A 15,595-nucleotide genomic window follows, 5' to 3' on the forward strand; every position below is an offset into this window, starting at 1 on the left:
ACTGGAGGCTTTACTTGGTGGCATAAGATATCTAGTTGGGGGTCATTGTCTCCTCCATTATTGGTGACTCCATTTAAATTCTTTTTAAAGTCAGTATTCTAGATTTTTGGAAGGCAAAACAGTATTGCCATGTACCACATGTCAAAGAGAAGAATAAAAATTCAAAGTTTGAGGCAGAAGCCATCAGGGCATCTTCATCTCTAAGCTGTAGAGGTTAGCTTCCAAGTCCAAACTTAGAATGAGCTCTAATTAGTTTAGAGCCTTTGACCAGCTTATTTAGCTATCCTTAACTTATCTATGTTATCAGATACTGGGGGAATGTATGTTGAGACAATATGTTACCCTGGGCCAGATACTAGTTGACAGCAAAGCCTGTAGTGAATATTGCTGCTTCTGTCTGTCCCCTTGCTTCTTGAAATAGACTTCATATGTTAGCATCCCTGCTTATTCACTAAATGATAAAGAAAAAAAAGACAACTTGCTTTGTCAAGTGGGGAGAGAAATTACTTTGTGCTTCACTTTAAAATGAAAAAAGCATTCTGACAAAAGGAGTCAACTCTGTCTATATCACAGTCTTACTATTTGTAATGTCAAGTCTAAGCTATGGTATCTTTTTATTTTATAAAATGGTGTTCTTGTTTGGGCTCTGTTGGTGTGATTTAAAAAAAAAGAAAGAAAAAGAAACAGCATTACAGACTAACTTGGGGAAGGAAGGATTTATTTATTTGACTTACAGTTCACAGTCCATCTCATCATAGGAAGCTAAGGCCAGAACTTGAGGCAAGAACCTGAGGCAGGAGCTAAAGTAGCTGAAAGATCATAGAGCAGTTCTGCTTACTGGCATGCTCATCTACCCTCCTCATTCAACTCAGGACCACCTGCCCACCGATGACATTGCCAACCAGTAAACACAGGGGGCAAAAGTCATCTTCCCAGGTGTGTCAGGTTGACAACTGAAGCTGACTCTGACACATGTGCTTGTAATGAAACAGTTATCTATGTGGATGCTTATTTCCCATAATTACCCAGACTATCAGAAAGGGTTGGTGTTTGTTTGGTTTGGGTTTTTTTTTTTTAATCTTTATTATCAAATCGTACTTGGTTACCAATACATGCAAGCTTATTAACGCATGATCTATTTGGAAATTTATGGGTTTCCAAACTCATCAGCTCAGATAGTCCTTCATATTTCTGTAGGCATCATATCTTGTCTGCGTTTGTGTCTGGATCATTTTAAAGATAGTTTTTGTAGCTGACAGTTACACAGTAAGTAGAAGGTTAGACTGAATGAATGTTAAATATTCTTTTGTAATACTTGATTCTCAGGATTATTTTCTGTACAGTATAGAGAAATGTTATATTCCAGTGATTTAAAACAGATCTCTGAAAAAGACAGAGTAAATGCCATGTCTACGGTATTTAGAGGAAAACAAAGACCAGGATTCCTTTTGTTTCCTCCCAAATCCTTTAGCCTCTGAGGTCACTGTAACTGATGTACATGTTTACAGTGTGTCATCTCATGTTGTCTCTTGGTTTTCATTTTACTCCTCAGCAGTCTGCAGTGCACACACCTCTGAATCTGAAACTAGAGTGCTTTCCTGCCCGCCTGCTTTGCTGGGCCCCATGGTTAGGATTTGTTTGTTTTTAATATCTTAACACTGCCAAAATGTCAACAGCATGACTTTTTCAAGGGTCTTACTTAAAGGCTTCTACATGTTCCATATCTTTGTTCCTTTTCTGTCCCATCACAGGGACGATTGGCATCGACGCTGCACGGAGATCGTTGCCATTGATGCACTTCACTTCAGACGCTACCTCGATCAGTTTGTGCCTGAGAAAGTGAGACGTGAGCTTAACAAGGCCAGTAACCCTATTTCCGAGTTCATCTGGCAGCTGTCATCTATTTACTGCCATTTTATTAATGCTGAAATTAATGCTTTCTGGTAATTCTTACAGTGTCAGTACGTCTGCCCAGAGCTCCCTGACTTAATGGTTCTGTCAGCTTGTACAAGATGTACTTTCCATTTTGTAATTGTTTGATTACTGGCCACTGTACCAGTTAGAATATTGCCTGATGTCAAACCTGCACATGCATTTATCTCATTGGGTATTTTAGTGGCTTTGAAACATTATCATTGTAAAGCTATATAGAAAGGAATGAGGGTGGGGGTAGATCTGTCACATGGCATTGTCTCTATAAGGTATGCTGATATCAGGATTAAAAAAAAAAACACTTTAAAAGACCCACAAGTTATGTTTCAATATTGAAAAGAAAGCATGTTATTTATTGATTTAGTAATCTGACATATTTATGATATGATATGGTAGTCTATGATGCATAGTTCTGCCTAATCATGTTCTTTCTTTTGCTATCTTGAATTAAAAGTAACCTATACCTCTAGTTTATCCAAATCTTCACTTCTATGAGCTATAATGAATATATTCCCTCATGAAATTGAGTGTCAATTCTATTTTGTAGATTTGGAGCTTTAACAAAGCAACAAAGGTGTTCTTTAGTTTTTCAAATTACTCTCATGGCCAAGAAAATTAACTTGGTTCTACAAACCATTATTTAATTCCTGCCAGTATGATTTGCTAGGATATTATTGATGAAGGTAACAAGTTTTGTGGTTTTGCCTGCCTATATCTGCAGGTATCTGCAAAGAAACCTCTGACAGTGACTGCAGCCTGGGTAGACAAGCAAACCACAAAAGGCTTTTCCAGCCCTTAGAGTTTAGTAGGTATTTAAACATAATGATATTTTTATTTCCTAGACCATTTGAGCAGCTAATTCATTGATAAACTTGTTTTCTATTATATAATTTATTAGGTTATTTGAATGTTTAATGTTCTCAAATGAATGTCATAAAGTGTTTTAGTAATATGCTGTCACCAAAGTTAGACCCGTATAATAGATGTTGTTTCTGAGATTTGTTTAAAGTAATTCCTCAGCACAACTGTCCAGCAGGCCTGTTCTGTGTATGTTAGCAGCTCTATACTGCTCACTCCGCACACTATGGGTCTGGCTGGTACTGAAGTTCTTATTTTGTAAGTAGCTTTGGACATTTTAAATGCTCTGGCTGGTGGTGTAGCTTGATGGTAGAGTACTTGCTCAACATGTGTTGAGGCCCTGGGTTACATCTCCTGTATTCAAAATAAACAAACAAACAACAAAACCCCAGATAAATATAACTTGCTTTCACTGTTATAAATTTTCAACCTGAAGCAATTGCCTTCAAGTCCAAGATGTTTTATGATGGAATGTATCAAGACAGTTAGATTGATCTTCAAATTCTCATCAGGTGTTCCTTACATAAGTATGTCTATAGGACCTTGTTACATAGTTTTTGAAACTAAAAGTTATTTGTTTAAGGAGGTGTTTTGAAAGAAATATCTGAAGGAAAGGTAAAATACAATGTGCTCAGTCGTAGTTGCATAACATAATAACATAAGTTGAAAGATTCCCATTTTTATGGCTGAAGCTTATGTTCTTATATACACTTTCCTGCGAGAGAGTGGAACATTCACTTTTAAAAGAAGTTATTAGGGCCAGTAAGATAGCTCAGTGAGTAAAGGCACTCACCACTAAGCCAGATCTCCTGAATTTGGTCTCCAGGACCTAGGACCTAAATGGTGAAAAGAGAAAACCAACTCCTTTAAATTGTTCTCCACCCTCTATGTGAACAAGGTAGTCATGCACAGACAGGCGTATGCACGCACGCCTGCATGCACGCACACACGCACGTACGAATGCACTGGTGGGGATGGAATAAATGTCATTTTTAAAGGAAATAAATCCATAGTTATGATATTTTAATGCAATCCTTGAGCATAAACATATCTTAAAATTCCTTATGGTTAATTGACACTCTCTACATGTACTTGTATCACTAACCTTTAGTTTATTGTCCCAGAGACATGAGAAATGTTATATATAGGATATATATGTATATGCACACACATGTGTGTATAGTAATATATATAGATGAATAGGCTGGCGATACATATCTCCAACATGGAAAACATTATCTATAGAACAGTGGTTCTCAACCTTACTAAAGCTCTGACTTTTTAGTATAGTTCTTCATTTTGTGGTGACCTCCAACTATAAAATTACTTTGTTGCTACTTTATAACTGTAATCTTGCTACTGCTATGAATTGTAATGTTAATATCTGATATGCCACCCCTGTGAAAGGGTCATATGACCCCCAAAGGGGTCACAACACACAGGTTAAGAACCACTGCTATAGAATATAGAGTACTTACAGAGTTTATGTACAAAGAATGAGTCTTGACATAGCCTGCAGGTGGGGGGATTTTATTTCATTCAAGTCAGTTTGGCTGGCACACTGCCTGTCTTATGGAAGTATCTCAGGAAGAATTTCAGCTAACTTGGTCAATGATTAGCATTACTTAGGTATTTTAGAAGTTATAATTTAGAGGAAATAATGTATTATATTTCAGTATGTTTTATAAAATATGTCAGATCCTATTAGTGATAATGTACATATTTTTTTATGTGCTTTATCAAAGGTAAGTGGGAGAGTGATAGAGTTTTCTAAATGAAACACTAAAACCTAAGACCATACCGTGGTATGCATCTTAGATCCAGCATCTTGCTTGCCATTAGGCATTGCTGAGGAGAGGACAACTAAAGTAGAAATCCTCTACAAGAGATCATTCTACAGAGGCTCCACCTATCCTGTTAGACCTGCATCAGGATACAAAGAAGAGCTGTTCTCTAAAAAGCAGGAATCAGTTTCACTTGATCCAGTGGGTACTGGGAAGCTATTTCTAATTCTGGGACAGATCAGTTGGGTGACATTTTAGACACTGGTGTTGGAAAGATTTGTGACTCTGGCTTGTAAAAGTGGCAGATATCTCTGCAAAGGAAAAATGATATGTTGATAAAATGTCCTATTTGTCTTCTTAGACTTGGTTAGCTGAGGTTACACTGTGAATACATTTCCTGGAGCTGTGGGGTAGAAGCTGAACAAAGTTGATTGCAGCTGTTTGCTATTTTATTGAGTTTTGTTGAGATCCAGACTTGGAGTAGGGTTGTTACTAAATCAAAGCTTAATAGCAAAACCAGTCAGTACCTTCTGGTATTTTTCAGAAGTTCAATATCTGATCATTTATAATCTTAAAATATGTGACACATTCTTTTTCTGGAGTATTAGTTCAAAGTGTATCATTTCTGATAAGTTTTCCTTTAACTTTCTCAATACATAGAACCAGAAAAACATATCTGATTGTTTTTTTTTTCCTGTTTTTTTTCTTTTATTTTTATTGGATATTTTATTTACATTTCAGATGTTATCCCCTTATCCCATTCCCACCCCCACCCAGCAACCCCCTATCCCATTTCCCACCTCCTGCTTCTTTGAGGATGTGCCCCCACCCACCTCCCCACCCTGGAATTCCCCCAGACTGGGCATCCAGCCTTCATGAGACCAAGTACCTCCTCTCCCACCAATGCCCAAAAAGGCTATCCTCCTCTACATATAAGCTAGAGCCATGAGTCTCTCCCTATGTGCTCCCAGGCTGGTGGTTTGGACCCTGGCAGCACTGATTGGTTGTTATTGTTGTTTTCCCCATGGGGCTACAACCCTTTCAGCTCCTTCAGTCTTCTCTCTAACTCTTTCATTAGGAACTGCAGGATCAGTTCAATGGTTAGCTGTGAGCATCCGCCTCTGTATATGTCAGACTCTGGCAGACCTCTAAGGAGACAGCTATATCAGGCACCTGTCAGCATGCACACCTGACATCCACATCAGCGTCTACCTTTGGTGACTGCATATGGGATAGATACTCAGGTGGAACAATCTCCAGATGGCCCCTCCTTCAGTTTCTGTCCCACACTTTGTCTCCATATTTGCTCCCATGAGTATTTTGTTACTCCTTCTAAGAAAAACCAAAGCACCCACACTTTGGTCTTCCTTCTTCATAAGCTTCATGTGGTCTGTGAGTTGCATCTTGGGTATTGTGAGCTTCTGAGCTAGTATACAATTATCAGTGAGTGAATACCATGTGTATTCTTTTGTGATTGGGTTACCTCACTCAGGATGATATTCCATTTACCAAAGAATTGCTCAAATTCATTGTTTTTAATAGCTGAGTAATACTCCATTGTTTAAATGTACCACATTTTCTGTATCCATTCCTCTGTAGGAGGACATCTGGGTTATTTCCAGTTTCTGGCTATTATAAATAAGGCTACTATGAACATAGTGGAGCATATGTCCTTGTTATATATTGGAACATCTTCTGGGTATATGCTCAGAAGTGGTATAGCTGGGTCCTCAGGTAATGAATGCTATGTCCAATTTTCTGAAGAACCACCAGACGGATTTCCAGAGTGGTTGTACCAGCTTGCAATCCCACCAACAATGGAGGAGTGTTCCTCTTTCTCCACATCCTCACCAGCATCTGCTATCACCTGAGTTTTTGACCTTAGCCATTCTGACTGGTGTGAGGTGGAATCTCAGGGTTGTTTTGATTTGCATTTCCCTGATGACTAAGGATGCTGAACATTTCTTTAGGTGCTTCCCAGCCATTTGAGTTTCCTCAGTTGTGAATTTTTTGTTTAGCTCTGTATCCCATTGTTTTTACCTTAAAATTTGTAATCAAAGTAAATTGGTTGACATGACAAACATTTCAGTATTAATGTTCATTTTCATTAGAGACCTGTCTGCTCCGGACAGCTTCCTATGTTAAATTCTAAGAAGAAATTGAGCATCCTTGGAGTTACTCCAGTTGTGGTGAGACAGCCACTAGGCAAGAATTGCCACTTTCCTTCTATAGACAAATTACTGTCCAGAAAAGGACACACTTGCAGAATAGTCGACTGATTATATCTGCCTAGACAGAGTAATCAGCCCTTAATAATTCTGCAGCACTAAGGTCTGTCAGATGATCCTGGGCCAGAAGGCAGAAGAACAGATGCTCCAACGTTTTGAAGTGGAGCGAGTGTCCAGGTGTTCAGAGGTCTCTATAAATTGGCTAAGTTTTAGAAGCTATGCTTTGTGCTTCCCACAATTATAGTTAACTCAGTCATTCTGGATTTCTGACGGGGTTGAAAACTTATAGCTATTTACCTTGAGAGAAAAGATTTGAGTGATGGTCGTCAGCTGACATTCATCCTAAAGCCAGGTTCAGAACTAAGTGTTTTAGTTAGGATAGATGACAGAGGTGCTGGTTAGTCAACAAAAGGATGGACTGGGTATTAGGACTATCTTGTACCTCACTGGTACAAATTGGCATAATTATGCTCTAATTGTATTTTGAGAGAAAAGTTTCCTTTTAACAGGAAGGGTGATGTGTAGGAGGAGCTAAGGTGGGAGGAGTACTGAGAGGAAGAAAAGGAGTAAGAAGAGGAGAAGAAGAAGGAGAGGAGAAGCTAGGTGATGAAAGAGAGATAGAGGGGGGAGACAGGGAGGCAGATGTTCATGTATCTCCACCAGTCAAAGATAGTTGATATATCTAGGTTGGGTAGTGGGTTACACCTCTGATTGAACAATACCAAACTTATAAAGCCTATGATTAACATTTTTTTAAAAAATGTATAAATGCAAAAAGGAAAAGGGGGCATGGGATAGGGGTCTTCTAAGGGGGGGGAATGGGGAAAGGGGATGGCATCTGAAGTGTAAATGAAAGATTAATAAATAAAAAAAAAGGAAAAAAAAGAAATTATATCTTCATCTTAATAATAATTATATAGATTTCTACCAATAGGTTATGGCTATGCAATAAATCCTAGCTAATCCTCTCTATTCCCACAAAACCACTACTTTTCCCGAGAAAGACAGCCCAACATTTACCACCTTAGTCACCAAGCCCAGGGAATAGGGACGCTGACTCTTCATTAACTTCTTCAAGCTGATTATGGGCGTTGAGATATTAGAAGAGGAGTGGGGGGAAGAGTAAATTGATAAGCCTTTGATACTGTGTTTTCACTGCATTCAGATGGAATTCCAGGACCTCAGAGGTTTGAGCAGGTCTGCCCAGCTTGCTTGATGAGTAGATACACCAAGGCTGATTATTCTGCAATATACAATTCTCAAAACAAATTTTAGTATCAAGATAATTTTTTTAAGAGGGCTGACGTTTTATTAAAGATATTGGTTCTAACAGCTTTTCTTTTTTCCCCTCTTTTATTGAATATAATATTTACATTTCAAATTTTATCCCCTTACCCCATTCCCCCCACCACCCAGGAACCCCTTATCCCATCCCCCCTCCTCTTGCTTCTATGAGAGTATGCACCCCCCCTCAGCTCCTCCCCCCCCCACCCCACTCAGTGTTCAGCCTTCATGGGACCAAAAATCTCCTCTCCCACCTATGCCCAACAAGGCCATCCTCCCCTACATATACAGATGGAGTCATGTGTCCCTTCATATGTGCTCCTAGGCTGGTGGTTTAGACCCTGGGGAGCTCTGGCTGGTTGGTATTGTTGCTCTCCTCATGGGGCCACCAACCCTTTCAGCTCCTTCAGTTTACTCTCTAACTTCTCCATTGGGAACCTTTGATCAGATTAATGGCTAGCTGCAAGTATCTGCCTCTGGGTATGTCAGACTCTGGGGGACCTCTAAGGAGACAGCCTTATCAGGCTGCTGTCAGCATTCCCTTCCTGTCATCCATATCAATGTCTATTTTTGGTGACTGCACATGGGATGAATACCCAGGTGGAATGGTCTCCATACAACCTCTCCTTCAGATTCTGTCCACACTTTTTCTCCATATTTGCTCCCTTGGGTGTTTAGTTACTCCTAAGAAAGACCTAGGCATCCACACTTGTTCTTCCTTCTTCATGAGCTTCAAGTGGTCTTTTAGTTGAATCTTTGTTGTTTCAAACTTTTGGGCTAATACCTGCTTAACAGTGAGTAAATACCATGTGTGTTCTTTTGTGATTGGGTTACCTCACTCAGGATGATATTTTCTAGTTCCATCCGTTTACCTAAGAATTTCTCAAATTCATTATTTTTAATAGCTGAGTAATATTCCATTGTGTAAATGTACCACATTTTTTGTATCCATTTGTCTGTTGAAGGGCATCTGGTCCTTTCCAGCTTCTGGCTATTATAAATAAGGCTGCTATGAACATAGTGGAGCATATGTTTTTGTTATATGTTGGGGCATTTTCTGGGTATATGCCCAGGAGTGGTATAGCTGGGTCCTCAGGTAGTGTTATGTCCAATTTTCTGAGGAACCGCCAGACTGACTTCCAGAGTGGTTGTACCAGCTTGCAACCCCACCAACAATGAAGGAGTGTTCCTCTTTCTCCACATCCTTGCCAGCATCTACTATCACCTGAATTTTTGATCTAAGCCATTCTGACTGGTGTCAGGTGGTATCTCAGTGTTGTTTTGATTTGCATTTCCCTGATGACTAAGGATGTTGAGCATTTCTTAAGGTGCTTCTCAGCCATTCGTGTTTCCTCAGTTGAGAATTCTTTGTTTAGCTCTGTACCCCATTTTTAATGGGGTTATTTTGTTGTTTGGTGTCTAATTTCTTGAGTTCTTTGTATATATTCGATATTAGCCCTCTATCGGATCTAGGATTGGTAATGATCTTTTCCCAATCTGTTGGTTGCTGTTTTGTCTTGTTGACAGTGTCCTTTGCCTTACAGAAGCTTTGCAATTTTATGAGGTCCCATTTGTTGATTCTTGATCTTAGAGCATAAGCCATTGGTGTTCTGTTCAGGAACTTTTCCCCTGTGCCTAGGTATTCAAGGGTCTTCCCCACCTTCTCTTCTATTAGTTTCAGTGTATCTGGTTTTATGTGAAAGTCCTTTATCCACTTGGACTTGAGCTTTGTACAAGGAGATAAGAATGGATCGATTTGCATTCTTCTACATGTTGTCCTCCAATTGAACCAGCACCATTTGTTGAAAATGCTATCCTTTTTCCACTGGACAGTTTTAGCTCCTTTGTCAAAGATCAAGTGACCAGAGGTGTGTGGGTTCATTTCTGGGTCTTCAATTCTATTCCATTGATCTTCCTGCCTGTCTCTGTACCAATACCATGCAGTTTTTATCACTATTGCTCTGTAGTACAGCTTAAGGTCAGGGATGGTGGTTCTCCAAGAAGTTCTTTTATTGTTGAGAATATTTTTTTGCTATCCTGGGTTTTTTGTTATTCCAAATGAATTTGAGGCTTTCTCTTTGTAACTCTGTGAGGAATTGAGTTGGGATTTTAATGGGGATTGCATTGAATCTGTAGATGGCAAGATGGCTATTTTTACTATATTAATCCTGCCAATCCATGAGCATGGGAGATCTTTCCATCTTCTGAGATCTTCTTCAATTTCTTTTTTTAGAGACTTGAAGTTCTTGTCATACAGACCTTTCACTTGCTTGGTTAGAGTCACTCCAAGATATTTTATATTATTTGTGGCTATTGTGAAGGATGTCATTTCCCTAATTTCTTTCTCAGCCTGTTTTATCTGTCTAGTAGAGGAAGTCTACTGATTTGTTGGAGTTGATTTTATATTCAGCCACTTTGCTGAAGTTGTTTATCAGGTTTAGGAGTTCTCTGGTGGAAGTTTTAGGGTCACTTAAGTATTCTATCATATCATCTGCAAATAGTGATATTTTGACTTCTTCCTTTCCTATTTGTATCCCTTTGACTTCCTTTTGTTGTCTGATTGCTCTGGCTAGGACTTCCAGTACTATATTGAATAGGTAGGGAAAGAGTGGGCAGCCTTGTCTAGTCCCTGATTTTAGTGGGATTGCTTCAAGTTTTTCTCCATTTAGTTTGATGTTGGCTAATAATTTGCTGTTTGCTAATGGTTTGCTGTATGTTGCTTTTACTATGTTTAGGCATGGGCCTTGAATTCCTGATCTTTCCAAGACTTTTACCATGAAGGGATGTTGAATTTTGTCAAATGCTTTCTCAGCATCTAGTGAGATGATCATGTGGTTTTTTTCTTTGAGTTTATTTATGTAGTGGATTACATTGATGGATTTGCAAATATTGAACCATCCCTGCATTCCTAGGATAAAGCCTACTTGATCATGATGGATAATTGTTGTTGGATTTGGTTTGCAAGAATTTTATTGAATATTTTTACATCAATATTCATAAGGGAGATTGGTCTGAAGTTCTTTTTCTTTGTTGGGTCTTTGTGTGGTTTAGGTATGAGCGTAATTGTGGCTTCATAGAATGAATTGGGTAGTGTTCCTTCTGTTTCTATTTTGTGGAATAGTGTGAAGAGAATTGGTATTAGGTCTTCTTTGAAGGTCTGACAGAACTCTGCACTAAAACCATCTGGTCCTGGGCTTTTTTTGGTAGGGAAACTTTTAATAACTGCTGCTATTTCTTTAGGGGTTATGGGACTGTTTAGATGGTTTATCTGCTCCTGATTTAACTTTGATACCTGGTAACTGTCTAGAAAATTGTCCATTTCATCCAGATTTTCAAGTTTTGTTGAGTATAGGCTTTTGTAGGAGCTGATGATTTTTTTTTTTGAATTTCCTCAGTTTCTGTTGTTATGTCTCCCTTTTCAGTTCTGATTTGATTAATTTGGATACTGTCTCTGTGTCCTCTGGTTAGTCTGGCTAAGGGTTTATCTATCTTGTTGATTTTCTCAAAGAATCAGCTCTTGGTTTTGTTGATACTTTATATAGTTCTTTTTTTTCTATTTGGTTGATTTCAGCCCTGAGTTTGATTATTTCCTGCCGTCTACTCCTCTTGGGTGTATTTGCTTCTTTTTGTTCTAGAGCTTTCATGTGTACTGTCAAGTTGCTAGTGTATGGTCTCTCCAGTTTCTTTTTGTAGACACTTAGTGCTATGAGTTTTTTCTTAGCTTTCTTTTCATTTTGTCCCATAAGTTTTGGTATAATGAGCCTTCATTTTCATTAAATTCTTGAAAGTCTTTAATTTCCTTCTTTATTTCTTCCTTGACTAAGTCAACATTGAGTAGAATGTTGTTCAGTTTCCACATGTATGTGGGATTTCTATTGTTTTCATTATTATTGAAGACCACCCTTAGTCCATGGTGGTCTGATAGGGTACACGGGATTATTTCAATCTTTTTGTATCTGTTTACGCCTGTTTTGTGACCAATTATATGGTCTATTTTGGAGAAGGCACCATGAAGTGCTGAGAAAAAGGTATATTCTTTTGTTTTAGGATGAAATGTTCTGTAGATATTCGTTAAATCCATTTGGTTCATAACTTCTGTTAATTTCACTGTGTCTCTGTTTAGTTTCTGTTTCCATGATCTGTCCATTGCTGAAAGTCGGGTGTTGAAATTCCCCACTATTATTGTGTGAGGTGCAATGTGTGCTTTGAGCTTTAGAAAAGTTTCTTTTATGTATGTGGGTACCCTTGCATTTGGAGCATAGATGTTCAGAATTGAGAGCTCATCTTGGTAGATTTTTCCTTTGATGAGTATGAAGTGTCCTTCCTTATCTTTTTTGATAACTTTTGGTTGAAAGTCAATTTTATTTGAAATTAGAATGGCTACTCCAGCTTCTTTCTTGGGACCATTTGCTTGGAAAATGGTTTCCCATCCTTTTACTCTGAGGTAGTATCTGTCTTTGTTGCTGGGGGTGCATTTCCTGTATGCAGCAAAATTCTGGGTCCTGTTTATGTATCCAGTCTGTTCGTCTACATCTTTTTATTGGGGAATTGAGTCCACTGATGCTAAGAGATAGTAAGGAAAAGTGATTGTTGCTTCCTGTTATTTTTGTTATTAGAGGTAGAATTATGTTTGTACAGCTATCTTCTTTTGGGTTTGTTGGAAGATTACTTTCTTGTTTTTTCTAGGTTGTAGTTTCCCTCCTTGTGTTGGGGTTTTCCATCTATTATTCTTTGTAGGGCTGGATTTGTAGGAAGATATTGTGTAAATTTGGTTTTGTCATGGGATATCTTGGTTTCTCCATCTATAGTAATTGAGAGCTTTGCTGGGTATAATAGTCTGGGCTGGCATTTGTGTTCTCTTAGGGTCTGTATTATATCAGTCCAGGATCTTCTGGCTTTTATAGTCTCTAGTGAGAAGTCTGATGTAATTCTTATAGGTCTGCCTTTATATGTTACTTGACCTTTTTCCCTTACTGCTTTTAGTATTTTTTTTTGTTTTGTGCATTTGATGTTTTGATTATTATGTGACGGGAGGAATTTCTTTTCTGGTCTAGTCTATTTAGAGTTCTGTAGGCTTCTTGTATGTTCATGGGCATTTCTTTCTTTAGGTTAGGAATGTTTTCCCCTATAATTTTGTTTAAGATATTTACTGGCTCCTTAGGTTGGGAATCTTTACTGTCATCTATACCTATTATCCTTAGGTTTGGCCTTCTCATTGTGTTCTGGATTTCCTGGATGTTTTGGGTTTGGAGCTTTTTGCATTTTGGATTTCTTTGACAGTTGTGTCAATGTATCGATGGTATCTTCTGCACATGAGATTCTGTCTTCTATCTCTTGTATTCTGTTGGTGATCTATGACTCCTGATTTCTTTCCTAGGTTTTCTATCTCCAGGGTAGTCTCCCTTTGTGATTTCTTTATTGTTTCTACATCCATTTTTAGATCCTGATGGTTTTGTTTAATTCTTTCACCCATTTGGTTGTGTTTTCTTGCAATTCCTTAAGGGATTTTTGTGTTTCCTTTTTAAGGGCTTCTACCTGTTTTCCTGTATTTCTTTAAGGGAATTGTTTATTTCCTTCTTAAAGTCTTCTGTCATCATCATGAGAAATGATTTTAAATCTGAATCCTGCTTTTCTGGTGTGATTTCTGCTTTTCCGGTTCTTACTTGGGTGAACTGGGTTCTGATGACGCCAGGTAACATTCTTGCACTTTTATTTTTGCTATCTGGTTATCTCTCATGCTACTTGCACTCACTGACTCTGACTGGAGCCTGTCTTTCCAGTTATCTTGCTTGTGTTGGAACTTCTCAGAGTCCAGGTGTCTCTGTGATCCTGTGATCCTGAGCCCCTGTATAATCCAATATTTTATTTTCTATTTCATCAGACTCTGTTGGAATCTCTTGTGTTTTCTTATCTTCATGATAAAATATTTATAATTCTTTGGATTGATAAGACTTCACTTACCTACTATCCTAGTTGTGAATAGTTCACTGATTCCACAGTCTTCTCTTTGATGCATAAGGTACAAACTAGTGTCTTTATACAAATAAGTATTTAGGAGTTTATAAAATATATTATGATTGAACATGAGATAATTTTAAGGCTCTTTAGTAATAAAACTTTATTCTCTTTTCAAAAAAAAAGTGTGTCTTTTTAACAAATCAGAAAATACCAAAAACCTTCGTATCAACTGTGTCTTAGTTTAGATTAAACAAGTATGGTAGTTTGAATTCATATGAATAAGCTATTCTTTAGGAACAATAAGTATTAATCTAGGGGAAAGTATATGTTTACATGATAGTGAAACATAATTGACATGTATCTACTTGAATGTGTTACAAATGACCTTGAAGTCAAAGTACTTATTGTGTCTGCATGTGCATGTTTGTGCCAGAATAACTCTATTGCCAGTTTGTTTTTTTTTTTTTTTTTCTGGAAATTACCCTGATTTCTTTCATTTCTTTTTCACTTTCTTTGTTTCTTGTTTACATCTCTGTCTTCACTATTTTCTGGTCAGTCTCTAGTTTTTAGTTCTACATGCCAATATTTTTCTTTTGTTTTTTGTTTTCAACACTTTCTTTTGCATTTTTCAGGATCCAGAGTTATCTTTCTCTTCCCTTCTCTTTCCCTTCCCTTTTCATCAGATTTTGTTCTGGCAGATTTTGTTCCTTGATTCTTTTCCTTATTCTCTTGGGGTATGAATGCTTTCCTCTTTTCAAGTTATTTATTGGGGTGAATAAATTGCTATGTTGTCGCGTATCTTGAGACAGTCAGTACATGGCCAGAGTTCAAGTTGGTTTTCCTTTTTTCTGCCAGTTTCCTCAAACACTCCAGCTTTGGTTGGGGGAAAAGAAAATTATTCACCAATATGGCACTCTAGAGAACTTTTAACAACTTTGTGGGGTGAGAACTTGACAAAGCTTCTGAGATTGCTTCTTTTTTTGTTTTGTTTTGTTTTGTTTTTTGTCAGCAATGTAAGTTCAGTTTCTCCTGTGAAGGGAGAAAGAACCTCAGCACTTATGGGTCTGCTGACCTCCTGAGGAATAGTTGTGCCTGGGCAGACCCTCTAAGGGGTTCAGGCACCTTACTTCAGTTGGTTCAGGCACCTTACTTCAGTTGGCCCTCCATATCTTTTGGGCTCTGCATCCATAAATTGAATGAAAGCACATTGAAAACATGTTTTACTTCATTCTAAACATGTATAGATTTGGTTTTTTGTTATTACTTGCTAATTAATACATTATAGCAACTGTTTGCAAAGCTAGACATGGTTTAAATTTTTTAAAGTATACAGTATGGTGGTATAGGCTGTATAAGAGTGTATTATCTTGTGAAAGTGATTTGAACACCAGTGTATTTTGGTATCCACATTGGTATCTACATTGGTGTCCTGAAATACTCCTGTAAAGGATACTGGGAGACTACTGTACTTCTGAACTTATAAATGCATTTTATCAGAATGGAAGCATTTTACATGTAATCATTCTAACCAGTCCTTTATACAAGTATGTA

General features: G+C 37.9%; 1 protein-coding gene across 5 annotated transcripts in view; it reads left to right on the forward strand.

Moving 5' to 3' along the window:
* Parg (poly(ADP-ribose) glycohydrolase) overlaps positions 1 to 15,595 on the forward strand; it is a 108,542-nt gene that overhangs the window by 76,797 nt on the left and 16,150 nt on the right. For all 5 annotated transcript variants that reach the window (XM_034498044.2, XM_034498043.2, XM_076931434.1 and 2 more), the window contains one exon: positions 1,752 to 1,860. In XM_034498044.2, the coding sequence (XP_034353935.1) occupies positions 1,752 to 1,860 (109 nt within the window). The remainder of the gene's footprint in view (positions 1 to 1,751; positions 1,861 to 15,595) is intronic.

The sequence above is a fragment of the Arvicanthis niloticus genome, chromosome 3 (assembly GCF_011762505.2).
Source record: "Arvicanthis niloticus isolate mArvNil1 chromosome 3, mArvNil1.pat.X, whole genome shotgun sequence".
Lineage (NCBI taxonomy): Eukaryota > Metazoa > Chordata > Mammalia > Rodentia > Muridae > Arvicanthis > Arvicanthis niloticus.